We start from the raw sequence: 13,630 nt of genomic DNA, 5'->3' as shown, positions 1-13,630 counted from the left end.
TTGAAAACACTGGGGTGGGTTAAGAGTTGACCTTTATCTCTCAGAATGAATCACCTTCATCAGTTTCCTTCCTTCTTCCTCTCCCTTCCTCCTTTCCCTAATACCCTTCCCTTTCCTTTCTTTTCAACATCTAACCAAGATAAATTCAGAATACAACTTAAGGGGAACAGGTCTGAGTAAAATTCTCTACGCAGCCAGGAAACAGTCTGAAAGCTTGGCAGGGAAAAGCAAGGAAAGAAAAGAAAAATCAACTCTATGCCTGTTCTGCCTACCTCACTCTGCAATCTCTGCATGGATCCCATGGCTAGCTGCATTCATCTCCATCCATTCTCCTATGCATAAAAACAAAATGAATTCCTACATATTTCCTGAGTGCCTATTATTGCAAAAGGAGGTATCATGGTGGGACATACACAGACAGAACAAAACATGAGTGCATCTCTAGCAACAAGTCATCACTGGGGGTGGGGAGTGGGGAATTAAGGGGGTTTGTGATAATCCAGGAGCTCACAAAGAAGCACCTACTTTGAAAGAAGTCCCCCCAAATGCAGCTTCCTAGGGTCTTTTGGGCAATGTATTCTCATTGTACAATGCTGAACTCTTTTTAGGAGAGCAAAGTTATGCTGCTGTCTCCCCATTTGGTTTCCAAATCTTTCTCAGTCCCCCTTTCAGTGTATCTTTAATGCCCCAGTAAGCCACTTATTCGTAAGCCCTTCAGTCAATAATCAAACTAACTCAACTATTCAACAAATACCAAAAATTTCCTTTAAGCACATAACTGTATATTAGTGATTATAGATGTTATTCTTCCTGGGATTATTTGCATTTCAAAAGAACGTGAACTTTTTTTTTTTTTGAGACTGAGTCTCACTCCGTCACCCAGGCTAGAGTGCAGTGGCATGATCTCGGCTCACTGCAACCTCCGCCTCCCAAGTTCAAGAGATTCCCCTGCCTCAGCCTTCTGAGTAGTTGGGATTACAAGCCGTGCCATTAGGCCTAATTTTTGTATTTTTAGTAGAGACGGGATTTCACCATGTTGGCCGGGCTGGTCTCGAAATTCTGACCTCACGTGATCTGCCCACCTAGGCCTCCCAAAGTGCTGGGATTACAGGCATGAGCCACCACACCCAGCAAGAACAGTGAATTTCTAATAGTGAAACTTCAGGCACCACTTCAGAGAAATATTTGGAAACAAAGATTCACTGGTATTCTTAAAATCATACTATATATAAGCAATCTCTTGTGATTCTTATCTGAAAGGTTAGTCCTTGTTGAACACAGGAGAAGTAGGTCTGGAAACATGGGAAGAGTTAAGTATAAGAAAAGTTAGTGATTTGTTTTCCTTTATTTTTGGGCAAACACTTAGCTATTTTAAACTGCTAGGTCACTCTAAAATGTGTTCCTTTCTTTGAGCTTTCATGACCTCTTGTGTTGTAAAATTTTCCTATTGGAGTCTGAGTTTCAGGCTAACACTAGCTGTGTGATCTTAGGTAAATCAGACCAGGCTAAGATTCAGTTTCACCTATGGAATGGAGATAATGTTATATCACATAGAGAGGAAAGGAGGGGAACAAAATATAGACGTAGAAGAAAAAAGTAACTCTCCCCAAGGGCAGGCCTATGTCTGTCTTGCTTTCCTTTGTACCCTGGAGCCTACCAGAGCAGTGGGCACACACTTGACAATAAGTATTTGTTGAATTGAACTGAACTTGTTGACATTAATATAGGCTTTCCTTGACTGGAACAGATCCAGTAAGGTTCTGTATAGGTCATATATCCGTAACAATACTTTAAGAATGTTATGGCATAAACAAATGTAAGTTATTAAATGAACTGGTCTTTTAGAAAACTCACGTTTTTTCAACTTCCACACTTACCCTGATACATCACAGGAATTGTGCCAGTAAAATTCAGCAGGTCTTTCTGGGAACTATCTTTAAAAACTAGAAGAAAAAAAAAGCCCTAAATGTGCAGTCAGAAAGAGAAAGAACTGTAGTAAAGTATGTAAGTGTGACGTGTGTGCTCATGAATACACACACAAATACACACACAATCTCTAAACATAATCTAGGAATCGGTAAATCTGTCAACAAGAGGAAATGATTAGATGTTGTTTACTTAGAAAGCAGTAACGGTAGCTGAAAGAATACAGGCCTTTGATACTGAAATCCCAAGTTCTAGGGCCACCTTCCCCACTTAGAGGAATGTGACTTTTGGTGACTTTAATCGTCTTTGATCTTCAGTCTCATCATTTATAAAATAAAGATAATAAGACTGCCTTACCAAGTTGTCATAACGATCGTATGACAGAATGTGAAAACTTTTAAGAAGTACTATAATATTTGGGGCCATTATTAAATAATTGTCACATGTCAGTTGCAAAGTGGTTCTACTCCTCTCTCCTCGGGGTCAACACCTACCTCCACTATGCCCCCTGTCAGCAGGAAGAAGCCAGAGTGATCGACGGCCTTTTCCCATTTTCATTAGCCAACACCTTAAGATTAAGGTGTTTTGGCCGGGTGCGGTGGCTCAAGCCTGTAATCCCAGCACTTTGGGAGGCCGAGACAGGCAGATCACGAGGTCGGGAGATCGAGACCATCCTGGCTAACACGGTGAAACCCCGTCTCTACTAAAAATACAAAAAAAAAAAAACTAGCCGGGCATAGTGGTGGGCGCCTGTAGTCCCAGCTACTCGGGAGGCTGAGGCAGGAGAATGGCGAGAACCCAGGAGGCGGAGCTTGCAGTGAGCCGAGATCGGGCCACCGCACTCCAGCCTGGGTGACTGAGCAAGACTCCGTCTCAAAAAAAAAAAAAAAAGATTAAGGTGTTTTAAAAACCCAAAGGGAGGATTGAAATTGCCTTTGCAAAATGATGACTGAGACAGCAAAAGAGATCTAACCTAACCAACTCCATCTTCCTTCTAAACTTTAAGCTGTCCTTGTTCTTTCCTGGGCATAGGCTGAACTCACTTTGGAAAGAACTTAATTTATAATTTATAGTTTAAAACAAAGACAATAACAGCCCTTTCGCAAAACAAACTTCCTTCTTGCCTGGGGACTAGACTGCCCTTGTAGGACTAACAAATTAGCCACAAAATTAAAAATTATGGTTTATGGCCGGGCATGGTGGCTCACACCTGTAACCCCAGCACTTTGGGAGGCCAAGGCAGGTGGATTACTAGAGGTCAGAAGTTCAAGACCAGCTTGGGCAACATGATGAAACCCCATCTCTACAAAAATACAAAAATTAGCCGGGTGTGGTGGGTCCGAGCTGCTTGGGAGGCTGAGGCAGGAGAATAACTTGAAGCCAGGAGGCAGAGGTTGCAGTGAGCCAAGATTGCGCCACTGCACTCCAGACTGGGCAACACAGTGAGACTCTGTCTCAGAAAAATAAATAAAGTAAAATAAAATAAAAATTATGGTTTAGTAATCATGCACTTGGAGGCTTACAAGATTCTGGTCCTCCCTAAACTGCTCCTAAGATCAGCGCTTATTTTGCAGGCCGTACACTTGACGGATCAGCTGGCACCACCCAGATTGATAAACTGGCTCATCTGATCTTGTGACCCCAACCTGGGAAGTGACTTAGAGCAAGAGGACAACTTCAACTTCCCATGATTTCATCTTCTACCTAACCAATCAGCACTCCTGGCTCACTGGCTTCCCCCACCCACCAAGCTGTCATTAAAAACTGATCTCTGAATACTCAGGGAGACTGATTTGAGTAACAGTAAAATTCCAGGTGTGGCACAGTGGCTCATGCCTGTAATCCTAGCACTTTGGGAGGCTGAAGTGGGTGGATCGCTTGAGGTCAGGAGTTCAAGACCAGTGTGGCCAACATGGTGAAACCTCGTCTCTACTAAAAATACAAAAATTAGCAGGGCATGGTGGCATGCACCTGTAGTTCCAGCTACTGGAGAGGCTGACGCATGAGAATTGCTTGAACCCAGGAGGGGGAGGCTGCAGTGAGCTGAGATCATGCCACTGCACTTCAGCCTGGGCAACAGACAGTGACTACGTCTCAAACAAACAAACCAACCAACCTCCAGTCTCCCGCAAAAAACAAACGGACAAAATATTATCACATGTAACAAAATCATTTATAGTCACTTTTAGAATCAGAAGAAAAACTGCCAGCATTGCTTTCTAAAGCAACCTGTTAGATCAATAATTACTTTCCTTGGTTTCTCTAATTCCATTATTCTCAACCTTTTTTCAACATTCATATCTCTGAAATTTCAACTTTCCCATCAATAACTGGGACACACTGATAGAGAATCAATGCCCTAATCTCAGGATTGAGTACAGAAAACACTATCTCTGGTCTCAAACAATCAAACTATCTTGGAGTGCAGTCCTTTTAGCACTTCAGTAGCTATATTATTTGAGCAGACGAAGAACAAATTTTAAATAGATTTCATAACCTATTAGAAAGCAGCAAGAGGAAACCAGGCTGTGTTAGTCTATTCACATTCCGGTAACAAAATACCATTGACTGGGTGGCTTATAAACAGCAAAATTTATTTGTCATAGTCTAGAGGCTGGAAAGTTTGAGGCCAAGGTGCTAGCAGATTTGGTGTCTGGTGAGGGCCTGCTTCCTGGTATATATGCAGCTGTCTTTTTGTTGTGTCCTAACATGGTGGGAAGGGCGAGGTGGACGAAGCAAGGAGTCTCTCTCAGGGCTTTTTTTTGTTTAATGGAGTCTCGCTGTGTTGCCCAGGCAGGCTGGAGTGCAGTGGCACAATCTCAGCTTACTGCAACCTCCGCCTCCCAGGTTCAAGCAATTCTCCTGCGTCAGCCTCCCTAGTAGTTGGGATTACAGGCACCCACCACCATGCCCGGCTAATTTTCTTGTATTTTTAGTAGAGATAGGGTTTCACTATGTTGGCCAGTCTGGTCTCAAACTCCTGACCTCAATTGATACACCCACCTCGGCCTCCCAAAGTGCTGCGATTACAGGTGTGAGTCACTGCGCCCAGCCATGGGCTCTTTTAAGAAGACACCAGTCTCATTCATGAGGGCCCAAAGGCCCCCCTCCTAATACCATCACCTTGTGGGTTAGGATTTCAGCATATGAACTTGCAGGGACACAAACATTCAGACCATAGCACAGGCTGATACAGAAAACCCAAGGGCCAAGAGTGTATGTCAGTATAAGTGTTTACCTTGAATTACATGAAGGAAAGGTAACAATGAATGAAGGGACCACTAGCAAAAACTAAATAGAAACAGGAGTGGAATAGGGTTTGTTACTCCAGGACATAGAACCACCTAGAAATAGGGTAGAGAAACTACTAGTATGAATATTCATTGTCTAAGCAAAATATTTAAAAAGCCAAAATAGAAGTGACTGTGATGCGTTACTGTCATTGTCTTCAATAAAAAAATGTACATTGACAATATTAATCCTATAATTTGAGGGTTTAATGGCATTAGAGCTTTCTCTAGACAGGGAAATGAGAATCAGAAGTAATCGACACAATAAAGCATCAAACTATAAGGTGAAGAAAGACATTGTATAAGAGTAAGCAAAAATTCTAAATAGATTTGATAACCTGTTAGAAAGGGGAAAGAAGGCCAGGCGCAGTGGCTCACGCCTGTATTCGCAACACTTTGGGAGGCCGAGGCGGGCGGATCACTTGAGGTCAGGAGTTGGAGACGAGCCTGGCCAACATGGTGAAACCCTGTCTCTACTAAAAATACAAAAAATTAGCTGGGCTTGGTGGTGCAAGCCTATAATCCCAGCTACTCAGGAGGCTGAGACAGGAGAACTGCTTGAACCCGGGAGGTGGAGGTTGTGAAAGAAATCAGGCACATTCCTCAGCCCCGGGCTCAACACAAACAGGCCCAGTACAAACACCATATATCTCTCAACTTCCTGAGCCCAGTACAAACACATCCCACCATATATCTCTCAATTTCCTGAGCCCAGTACAAACACCACCTGGAAAATCCCCGATAAGGACACAGCCGTTTGAGGTTTTACTGAAAGCGCGGGAACCAATAGAAAAACTACTGAATGTATAACTTAAAATGTAAACCAATTGTAATGCTGTAACCAAAAGAATTCCCTTGTTCCTCTGTAACTTTACGTATCCTATTTATATCGGGCTATAAAAAGCAAGCACTCGCATTGTTCAGGGCCCTCTTGTATGCTGTGGAATGGAGGGACCAAGTTCGAACTTGCAGTAAAAGATCCTTGCCGCCTGGCTTTGACTCTGGACTCTGGTGGTCTTCTTTGGGGAACAAACGGTCTGGGCATTACAGTTGCAGTGAGCCAAGATGGCGCCACTGTACTCCAGCCTGGGCAACAGGAGCAAAACTCCGTCTCAAAAAAAAAAAAAAAAATAGAGGAAAGGGACAACAGAGTACAAGACAGACATGAGTACAAACCCCAACTCCATCCCTTACTAGCTGTGTAATCTTGAGCAAGCTATTTAAACTCCTGGAGTCTCAGTTTATCTGCAAAATAAAGACAATAATACCACACAGCTTTGGTTGTAAAAAAAATATTTAAGATAATATAGACAGGCCAGGCGCAGTGACTCACACCTGCAATCCCAGCACTTTGGGAGGGTGAGGCAGGTGACTCACTTGAAGTCAGGAGTTCGAGACCAGTCTGGCCAACATGGTGAAACCCCCGTCTCTACTGAAAATACAAAAATTAACCAGGCATCACGGTGGGCACCTATAATCCCAGCTACTTGTGGGGAAAAGAAAGAGAGATCAGACTGGTACTGTGTCTATATAGAAAGAAGTAGACACAAGAGACTCCATTTTGTTCTATATTTGAGATGCTCTTAATCTGTGACCTACCCCCAACCTTGTCCTTGCAAGAGACATGTGCTGTGGTGACTCAAGGTTTAACGGATTTGGGGCTGTGCAGGGTGTACTTTGTTGAACAAGTGCCTGAAGGCAGTATGCTTGTGAAAAGTCATCACCATTCTCTTAATCTCAAGTACCTAGGGACACGTACACTGCCAAAGGTCACAGGGACCTCTGCCTAGGAAAGCTAGGTATTGTCTAAGGTTTCTCCCCATGTGATAGTCTGAAATATGCCCTCGTGGCAAGGGAAAGACCTGATCGTCCCCCAGTCTGACACCCGTGAAGGGTCTGTGCTGAGGAGGACTAGTACAAGAGGAAAGAAGGCCTCTTGGTAGTTGAGATAGAGAAAAGCATCTGTCTCCTGCCCGTCCCTGGGTGGGGAACATCTCGGTGTAAAACCCGATTGTATGTTCTGTTTACTGAGAAAGGAGAAAACCACCTAACGGCTGAAGGTGGCACGCGCTGGCGGCAATGCTGCTCTTTATGCACTAAAAAGGTTTATGGAGATGTTTGCATATGCATATCAAGGCACAGCACTTTTCCTTAAACTTATGTCACAGAGATCTTTATTCATATGTCTTACTGCTGACCTTCTCCCTATGATTATCCTATTATCCTGCCACTTCCCTTTTTCTAAGATGGTAAAGATAATGATCAATAAATACTGAGGGAACTCACAGACCCGGTGCCGGCGTGGGTCCTCTGTATGCTGAGCGCCGGTCCCCTGGGCCCACTTTTTCTTTCTCTATGTTTTGTCTCTGTGTCTCATTTCTTTTCTCAAGTCTCTCGTTCCACCTAATGAGAAACGCCCACAGGTGGGGAGGGGCAGGCCACCCCTTCACTACTCAGGAGGCTGAGATAGCAGAATCACTTGAACCCAGGAGGTGGAGGTTGCAGTGAGCCGAGATTACGCCACTGCACTCCAGCCTGGGTAACAGAGCAAGACTCTGTATCAAAAATAATAATAATGATGATGATATAGATAAAACATTTGGAAGAATATCTGGCATTCAATAAACAGTAGCTATTATATCCCTCATTCCAGGCACTTACATAGCACCAAATAACTAGGTGCTAATCAAGAGACCAGTCACTGATGAATCAGAATCTAATAATTTCTTTTTTTTGAGAGAGAGGGTCTCACTTGGTTGCCCATGCTGGAGTGCGGTGGACCAATCTCGGCTTACTGCAACCTCCGCCTCCCGGTTCAAGCAATTCTCCTGCCTCAGCCTCCTGAGAAGCTGGGATTACAGGTGCATGGCACCATACCGAGCTATTTTTTTGTATTTTTAGTAGAAACAGGGTTTCATCATGTTGGCCAGGCTGGTCTCAAACTCCTGGCCTCAAGTGATCCACCTGCCTCGGCCTTCCATAGTGCTGAGGATTACAGGTGTGATACACCTTGCCCAGCCTAGAATCTAATAATTTCTTCCACATACACAATTATGTGCCACATATGTAAGCCTATGCTATTGTGCTAATCAATACTTCAATACGCCAGGTGCGGTGGCTTACACCTGTAACTCCAGCACTTTGGGAGGCCGAGGCATGTGGATCATGATGAGGTCAGGAAATCAAGACCATCCTGGCTAACACGGTGAAACTCTATCTCTACTAAAAACACAAAATGTTAGCCGGGTGTGGTGGCATGCACCTGAAGTCCCAGCTACTTGAGAGGCTGAGGCAGAAGAATCGCTTGAACCCGGGAAGCGGAGGTTGCAGTGAGCCGAGATTGCGCCACTGCACTCCCGCCTAGGCAACAGAGCGAGACTCCATCTCAAAAAAAAAAGCAAAAACCAAACACTTCAATAACTCCTCAAGATATCTATTATATAAATCTGAATTTATATAATCTGAATTTATCTGAACATTTTCTTAATCTAACTGAAATTTAAAACATACACATGCAGAATAAAGCAGTTTTTGAAAATGTGAATTTTGACTAATTCTTGGGTCCTGAATTTTAACAAGCATTTGTATTTATTTATTTATTTTGGCATGTTTACTTTATTAATATGATACATAATTTTTAAAACAACTTGTATTTTAGGTTTGGGGGTACATGTGAAGGTTTGTTACATAGGTAAACTCATGTTGTGGGGATTTGTTGTGCAGATTTATTTCATCACCTAAGTATGAGGCCCAGTTTCCAAGTTATCTTTTCTACTCTTTTCTCCCCTCCCATGTTCCATCCTCAAGTAGACCCTAGTCTCTTGTTTCCTTCTTTGTGTTTATGAGTTCTCATCATTTAGCTTCCATTTATTTATTTATTTATTTATTTATTGAGACGGAGTCTCACTCTGTTGCCAGGCTTGGAGTGCAGTGGCGCAATCTCAGCTCCCTGCAATCTCCGCCTCCTGGGTTTAAGCAATTCCCCTGCCTCAGCCTTCTGAGTAGCTGGGACGACAGGTGCACATCACCACGCCCGGCTAATTTTTTTGTATTTTAGTAGAGGCAGGGTTTCACCGTGTTGGTCAGGATGGTCTCGATCTCCTGATGGTGTGATCTACCTGCCTCAGCCTCCCAAAGTGCTGGAATTACAGACGTGAGCCACTGCGCCCTGCCTAGCTCCCACTTATAAGTGAGAACATGCGGTATTTGGTTTTCTGTTCCTGCGCTAGTTCAGCATTTATTTTTAAGTGGAATAAAATGGGGCCGGGCACAGTGGCTCACACTTGTAATCCCAACAATTTGGGAGGCCAAGGCGAGCAGATCACTTGAGGCCAGGATATCGAGACCAGCCTGGCCAACATAGCAAAACCCCAACTTTACTAAAAATATAAAAATTATCTGGGCATGGTGGCACGCATCTGTAATTCCAGCTACTCAGGATGCTGAGGCAGGAGAATTGCTTCAACCTATGAGGCAGAAGTTGCAGTAAGCCAGGATCACACCACTGCACTCCAGCCTGGGCAACAGAGTGAGGCTCTATCTCAAAATTAATTAATTAATTAATTTAATTAAAATTTTAAAAATGGGATAGAACAGAAAATGTCAAAGTGGACACAGTATTTAGTTATGTGCATATGGGATCATGATATAAAATATACTTCCAACTGCAGGCTGTAGTCAGAAATTTTTGAAAGCTAATAGACCAGGAGGGGTGGCTCACACCTGTAATCCCAACACTTTGGGAGGCAGAGGCAGGAGGATCATCCTGAGGTCAGGAGTTTGAGACCAGCCTGGCCAACATGGCAAAACCCCATCTCTACTAAAAATACAAAAATTAGCCAGGAGTGGTGGTGCATCTCAGTAATCCCAGCTACTTGGAAGGCTGAGGCAGGAGAATTGCTTGAACCTAGAAGGCAGAGGTTGCAGTGAGCTGAGATCGTGCCACTGCACTCCAGCCTGGGCAACAGAGCAAGACTCTGTCTCAAAAAAAAAAAAAAAAAAGAATAAAGTAAAATATTTCTTAGATAACTAAATTCTTACTATTAAGTGAACAAGATAACTAAAACTGTTAATAATTTAGAATCAACCATATATATGATAGGCGGAATAAGGTCCTCCAAAGATGTCCATATCCAACCCTTGGAACCTGTGAATATGTCACCTTACTTGGCAAAGGGACTTTTTAGATGTGATTAGTGACTCTGATCACTTGGCTAACCTTAAAAAAATTAAGGAGTCTGAGATGAAGAAATTATCCGGTATTACTGGGGTGGGTCTAATCTAATCACATTGGTTCTTAAAAGTAGAGATATCTGGCCGAGTGTGGTGGCTCACACCTGTAATCCCAGCACTTTGGGAGGCTGAGGCTGGCAGATCACGAGGTCAGGAGATTGAGACCATCCTGGCCAACAAGGTGAAACCCCATCTCTACTAAATGACAAAAATTAGCTGGGCATGGTGGTGGGCACCTGTAGTCCCAGCTACTCAGGAGGCTGAGGCAGGAGAATGGCGTGAACCCGGGAGGCGGAGCTTGCAGTGAGCTGAGACTGCGACACTGCACTCGAGCCTGGGCGACAGAGCGAGACTCTGTCTCAAGAAAAAAAAAAAAGCAGAGAATCTTTCCCAGCTGTGGTCAGAGGGCGATTTGACTACGGAAGAATGGTTAGAGACAGTTGGACTTCTTGCCCTACAGAATTGTAACATAGTAAATGTGTGTTTTTTAAAGCCACTAAGTTTGTGGTAGTTTGTTACAGCAGCAATAGAAAACTAATACAAGATACACTGTATTAATTTAAGCTTTCTCAGAAATTGCAGTTTATAAAGTATAGCTGAAAATCAGAGGATAAAAGAGAAAACAAGAAATTACAATTTTGCAGCTCTTTAGGACCAAAAATTAGTAGTTCAAATAATGCAGCATTTAAACTAGAGGATATGATTCTTACCATAGGTGTCCATGGAATATTTGAAATGTGGGAAAAATACATTTACATTCTTTAGTTCTTCCACAGTTAGGTCCCTGAACTTGTACTGAAAAGAGAAAAATAAGCATAAGCATGTAGTAAGAATAAAGCTTATAAAAGAACAATTGCAGTTAACTTTTTTTTTTTGAGACAGAGTCTCGCTCTGTTGCCCAGGTTGGAATGCAGTGGTGGGATCTCGGCTCACTGCAACCTCTATCTCCTGGGTTTAAGCGATTCTCCTGCCTCAGCCTCCCGAGTTGCTGGGATTACAGGCATGCGCCACCACGCCTGGCTAATTTTTTGTACTTTTAGTAGAGACAGGGTTTCGCCATGTTGGTCAGGCTGGTCTCAAACTCCTGACTTCCTGATCCACCCGCCTCAGCCTCCCAAAGTGCTGTGGTTACAGGAGTGAGCCACGACGCCTGGCCTGCAGTTAACATTTAACTGACAATTTACCGTGTACTAGGCCCTGAGCTCTGAGCTTTACAAACATGAATGGTATTTGATTTAATCTTTTTAACAACACCCCTACGAGGCAGGGAGGGCTTTACAACTGCTCTATAGGAGCAGCAGAAGAAAACGAAAGCTAGAGAATCAGAGTAACTTGCTGAGTTCAATAGCAAGTTAAATAGTGAAGCCGGAGCTCAAATCCAGGACCAGGGTCTTTAATCTCTAAATCAAACTGCCTCCAAACACCTCCAGAGAGAGAAGGCAGAATGAATCACCCCTCTCACCACCATTCAAGATCCAGCTGTCTTTTTGGCATGACTTATTCACTTGAGACACCTCGACTTTCCCCTCCCACCTTCCTGGCACTGCATGCTGGGTTTCAAGTGGAAAACAAAATCATGTAAGGTTTTGTAGTCAGGTGTGTGAACTGCCTCTTCATTTATCCAGATGTCTTCTCAGAGATACTAACTTGGTTGTCTTGGGGGCAAAATCATTTAAATTATTTAAGCTTATTTTCTCATCTACAAAAATAAATAATACTTACCTCTTACGCTGCGTTGAGGTTTAAATGAAAGAAAATAAGTATATTAAGAGTTTACCATTCTGAAAATGTATTTGAGACAACAGTTCCTTTTACAATGGCACCAAAAAGAATAAAATATTTAGGAATAAATGTAAAAAGGTACAAAACTTCAACTCTGAAAACTACAGAACATTGTTGAAAAAAATAAAATAGAGCAAAGTAAATGGAAAGCATCCCTTGTTCATGGATTTGAAGATAGTATTGTTAAGATGACAATTTTCCTCAACAGATTCAACACAGTCCCTATCAAAAGCCCAGCTGCCTTTTTTTTTTTTTTTTTGGCAAAGATGTACAGACTCTAAAATTCATATGGAAATTCAAGGGACCCAGAATAGCCAAAACAATCAGGAAAAAGAACAAAACAGCTGGTGGATTCATACTATAATCAAAAGACAGGCTATAACCAAAAGGAGAAAATAACAAGTGTTGGAGAGGATGTAAAGAAATCAGAACTCACACATATACCACTGCCAGTGGCAAAACGATGCAGCTGCTTTGGGAAACAGCCTGGTAGTTCTTCAAAAGATTCAACACAGAGTCAGGGTTACCACATGACTGAGCAATTCCACTTCTCGGTATACACCCAAGAAAAATGAAAACAGGTATCTACACAAAAACTTGTATATGACTGTTCATACCAGCATTATTAATACTAGCCAAAAAGTGAAAACAGTCCAAATGTCCATTAACTAATGAATGGATAAATAAAATGTGGCATATCCATAAAATGAAATATTCAACCACAAAAAGGAATAAAGGGCTAATACATGCTACAACATGGATGAACCTTAAAAACGCTATGCTAAGTGAAAGAAAATAGACACAGGAAGTGCCTGCCTCTGGTCTTGGCCAGAGACTGTGCTTCCCAGAAAAAAAAAAGAAAAATTAAAAATAAAAGAAATGAGACAGAGGCTACATATTTTATGATTCCATGTATATGCAATATCCTGAACCGGCAAATACATAGAAACACAAAGTAGACTGGTGGATACCTAGGATTGTGGGAGTTTGGGAGAAAATGGAAGAGGATTGCTAGTGGATCCTGTTTCCTCTCTCAGAGCCTTAAGTTGTTTGCCCGCAAAAAAGATACAGCTTGCCGGGCGCGGTGGCTCATGCCTGTAATCCCAGCACTTTGTGAGGCCAAGGTGGGTGGATCACCTGAAGTCAGGAGTTCGAGACTAGCCTGACCAACATGGTGAAACCCCATCTCCACTAAAAATACAAAATTAGCTGGGTGTGGTGGCAGATGCCTGTAATCCCAGCTACTTGCGAGGCTAAGGCAGGAGAACAGCTTAAACCCAGGAGGCGGAGGTTGCAGTGAGCCAAGATCGTGCCATTGCACTCCAGCCTGGGCAACAAGAGCGAAACTCCAACTCAAAAAAAAAAAAAAAAGATATAGCTCTACTGCCTACCAACTTCAA

The 13,630-nt window shown here is 42.8% G+C and overlaps 1 protein-coding gene across 9 annotated transcripts in view; it reads right to left on the bottom strand.

Moving 5' to 3' along the window:
- Window positions 1-13,630, bottom strand: part of UEVLD (UEV and lactate/malate dehyrogenase domains) — a 70,728-nt gene that overhangs the window by 47,957 nt on the left and 9,141 nt on the right. For 4 of the 9 annotated variants that reach the window (XM_025358086.1, XM_025358088.1, XM_025358095.1 and 1 more), the window contains exons 2-3: window positions 11,159-11,243; window positions 1,878-1,943 (exon numbers count right to left, since the gene is read on the bottom strand). In XM_025358086.1, coding sequence (XP_025213871.1) covers window positions 1,878-1,943; window positions 11,159-11,243 — 151 coding nt within the window. Of the gene's footprint in view, window positions 1-1,877; window positions 1,944-11,158; window positions 11,244-11,872; window positions 11,950-13,630 lie in introns of those variants that run through there. The other 5 variants (XM_025358087.1, XM_025358089.1, XM_025358091.1 and 2 more) reach the window with 3 other exon arrangements.

This window comes from Theropithecus gelada, chromosome 14 (assembly GCF_003255815.1).
Source record: "Theropithecus gelada isolate Dixy chromosome 14, Tgel_1.0, whole genome shotgun sequence".
Classification (NCBI taxonomy): Eukaryota; Metazoa; Chordata; class Mammalia; order Primates; family Cercopithecidae; genus Theropithecus; species Theropithecus gelada.
This window is presented reverse-complemented; position numbering and strand designations above follow the sequence as displayed.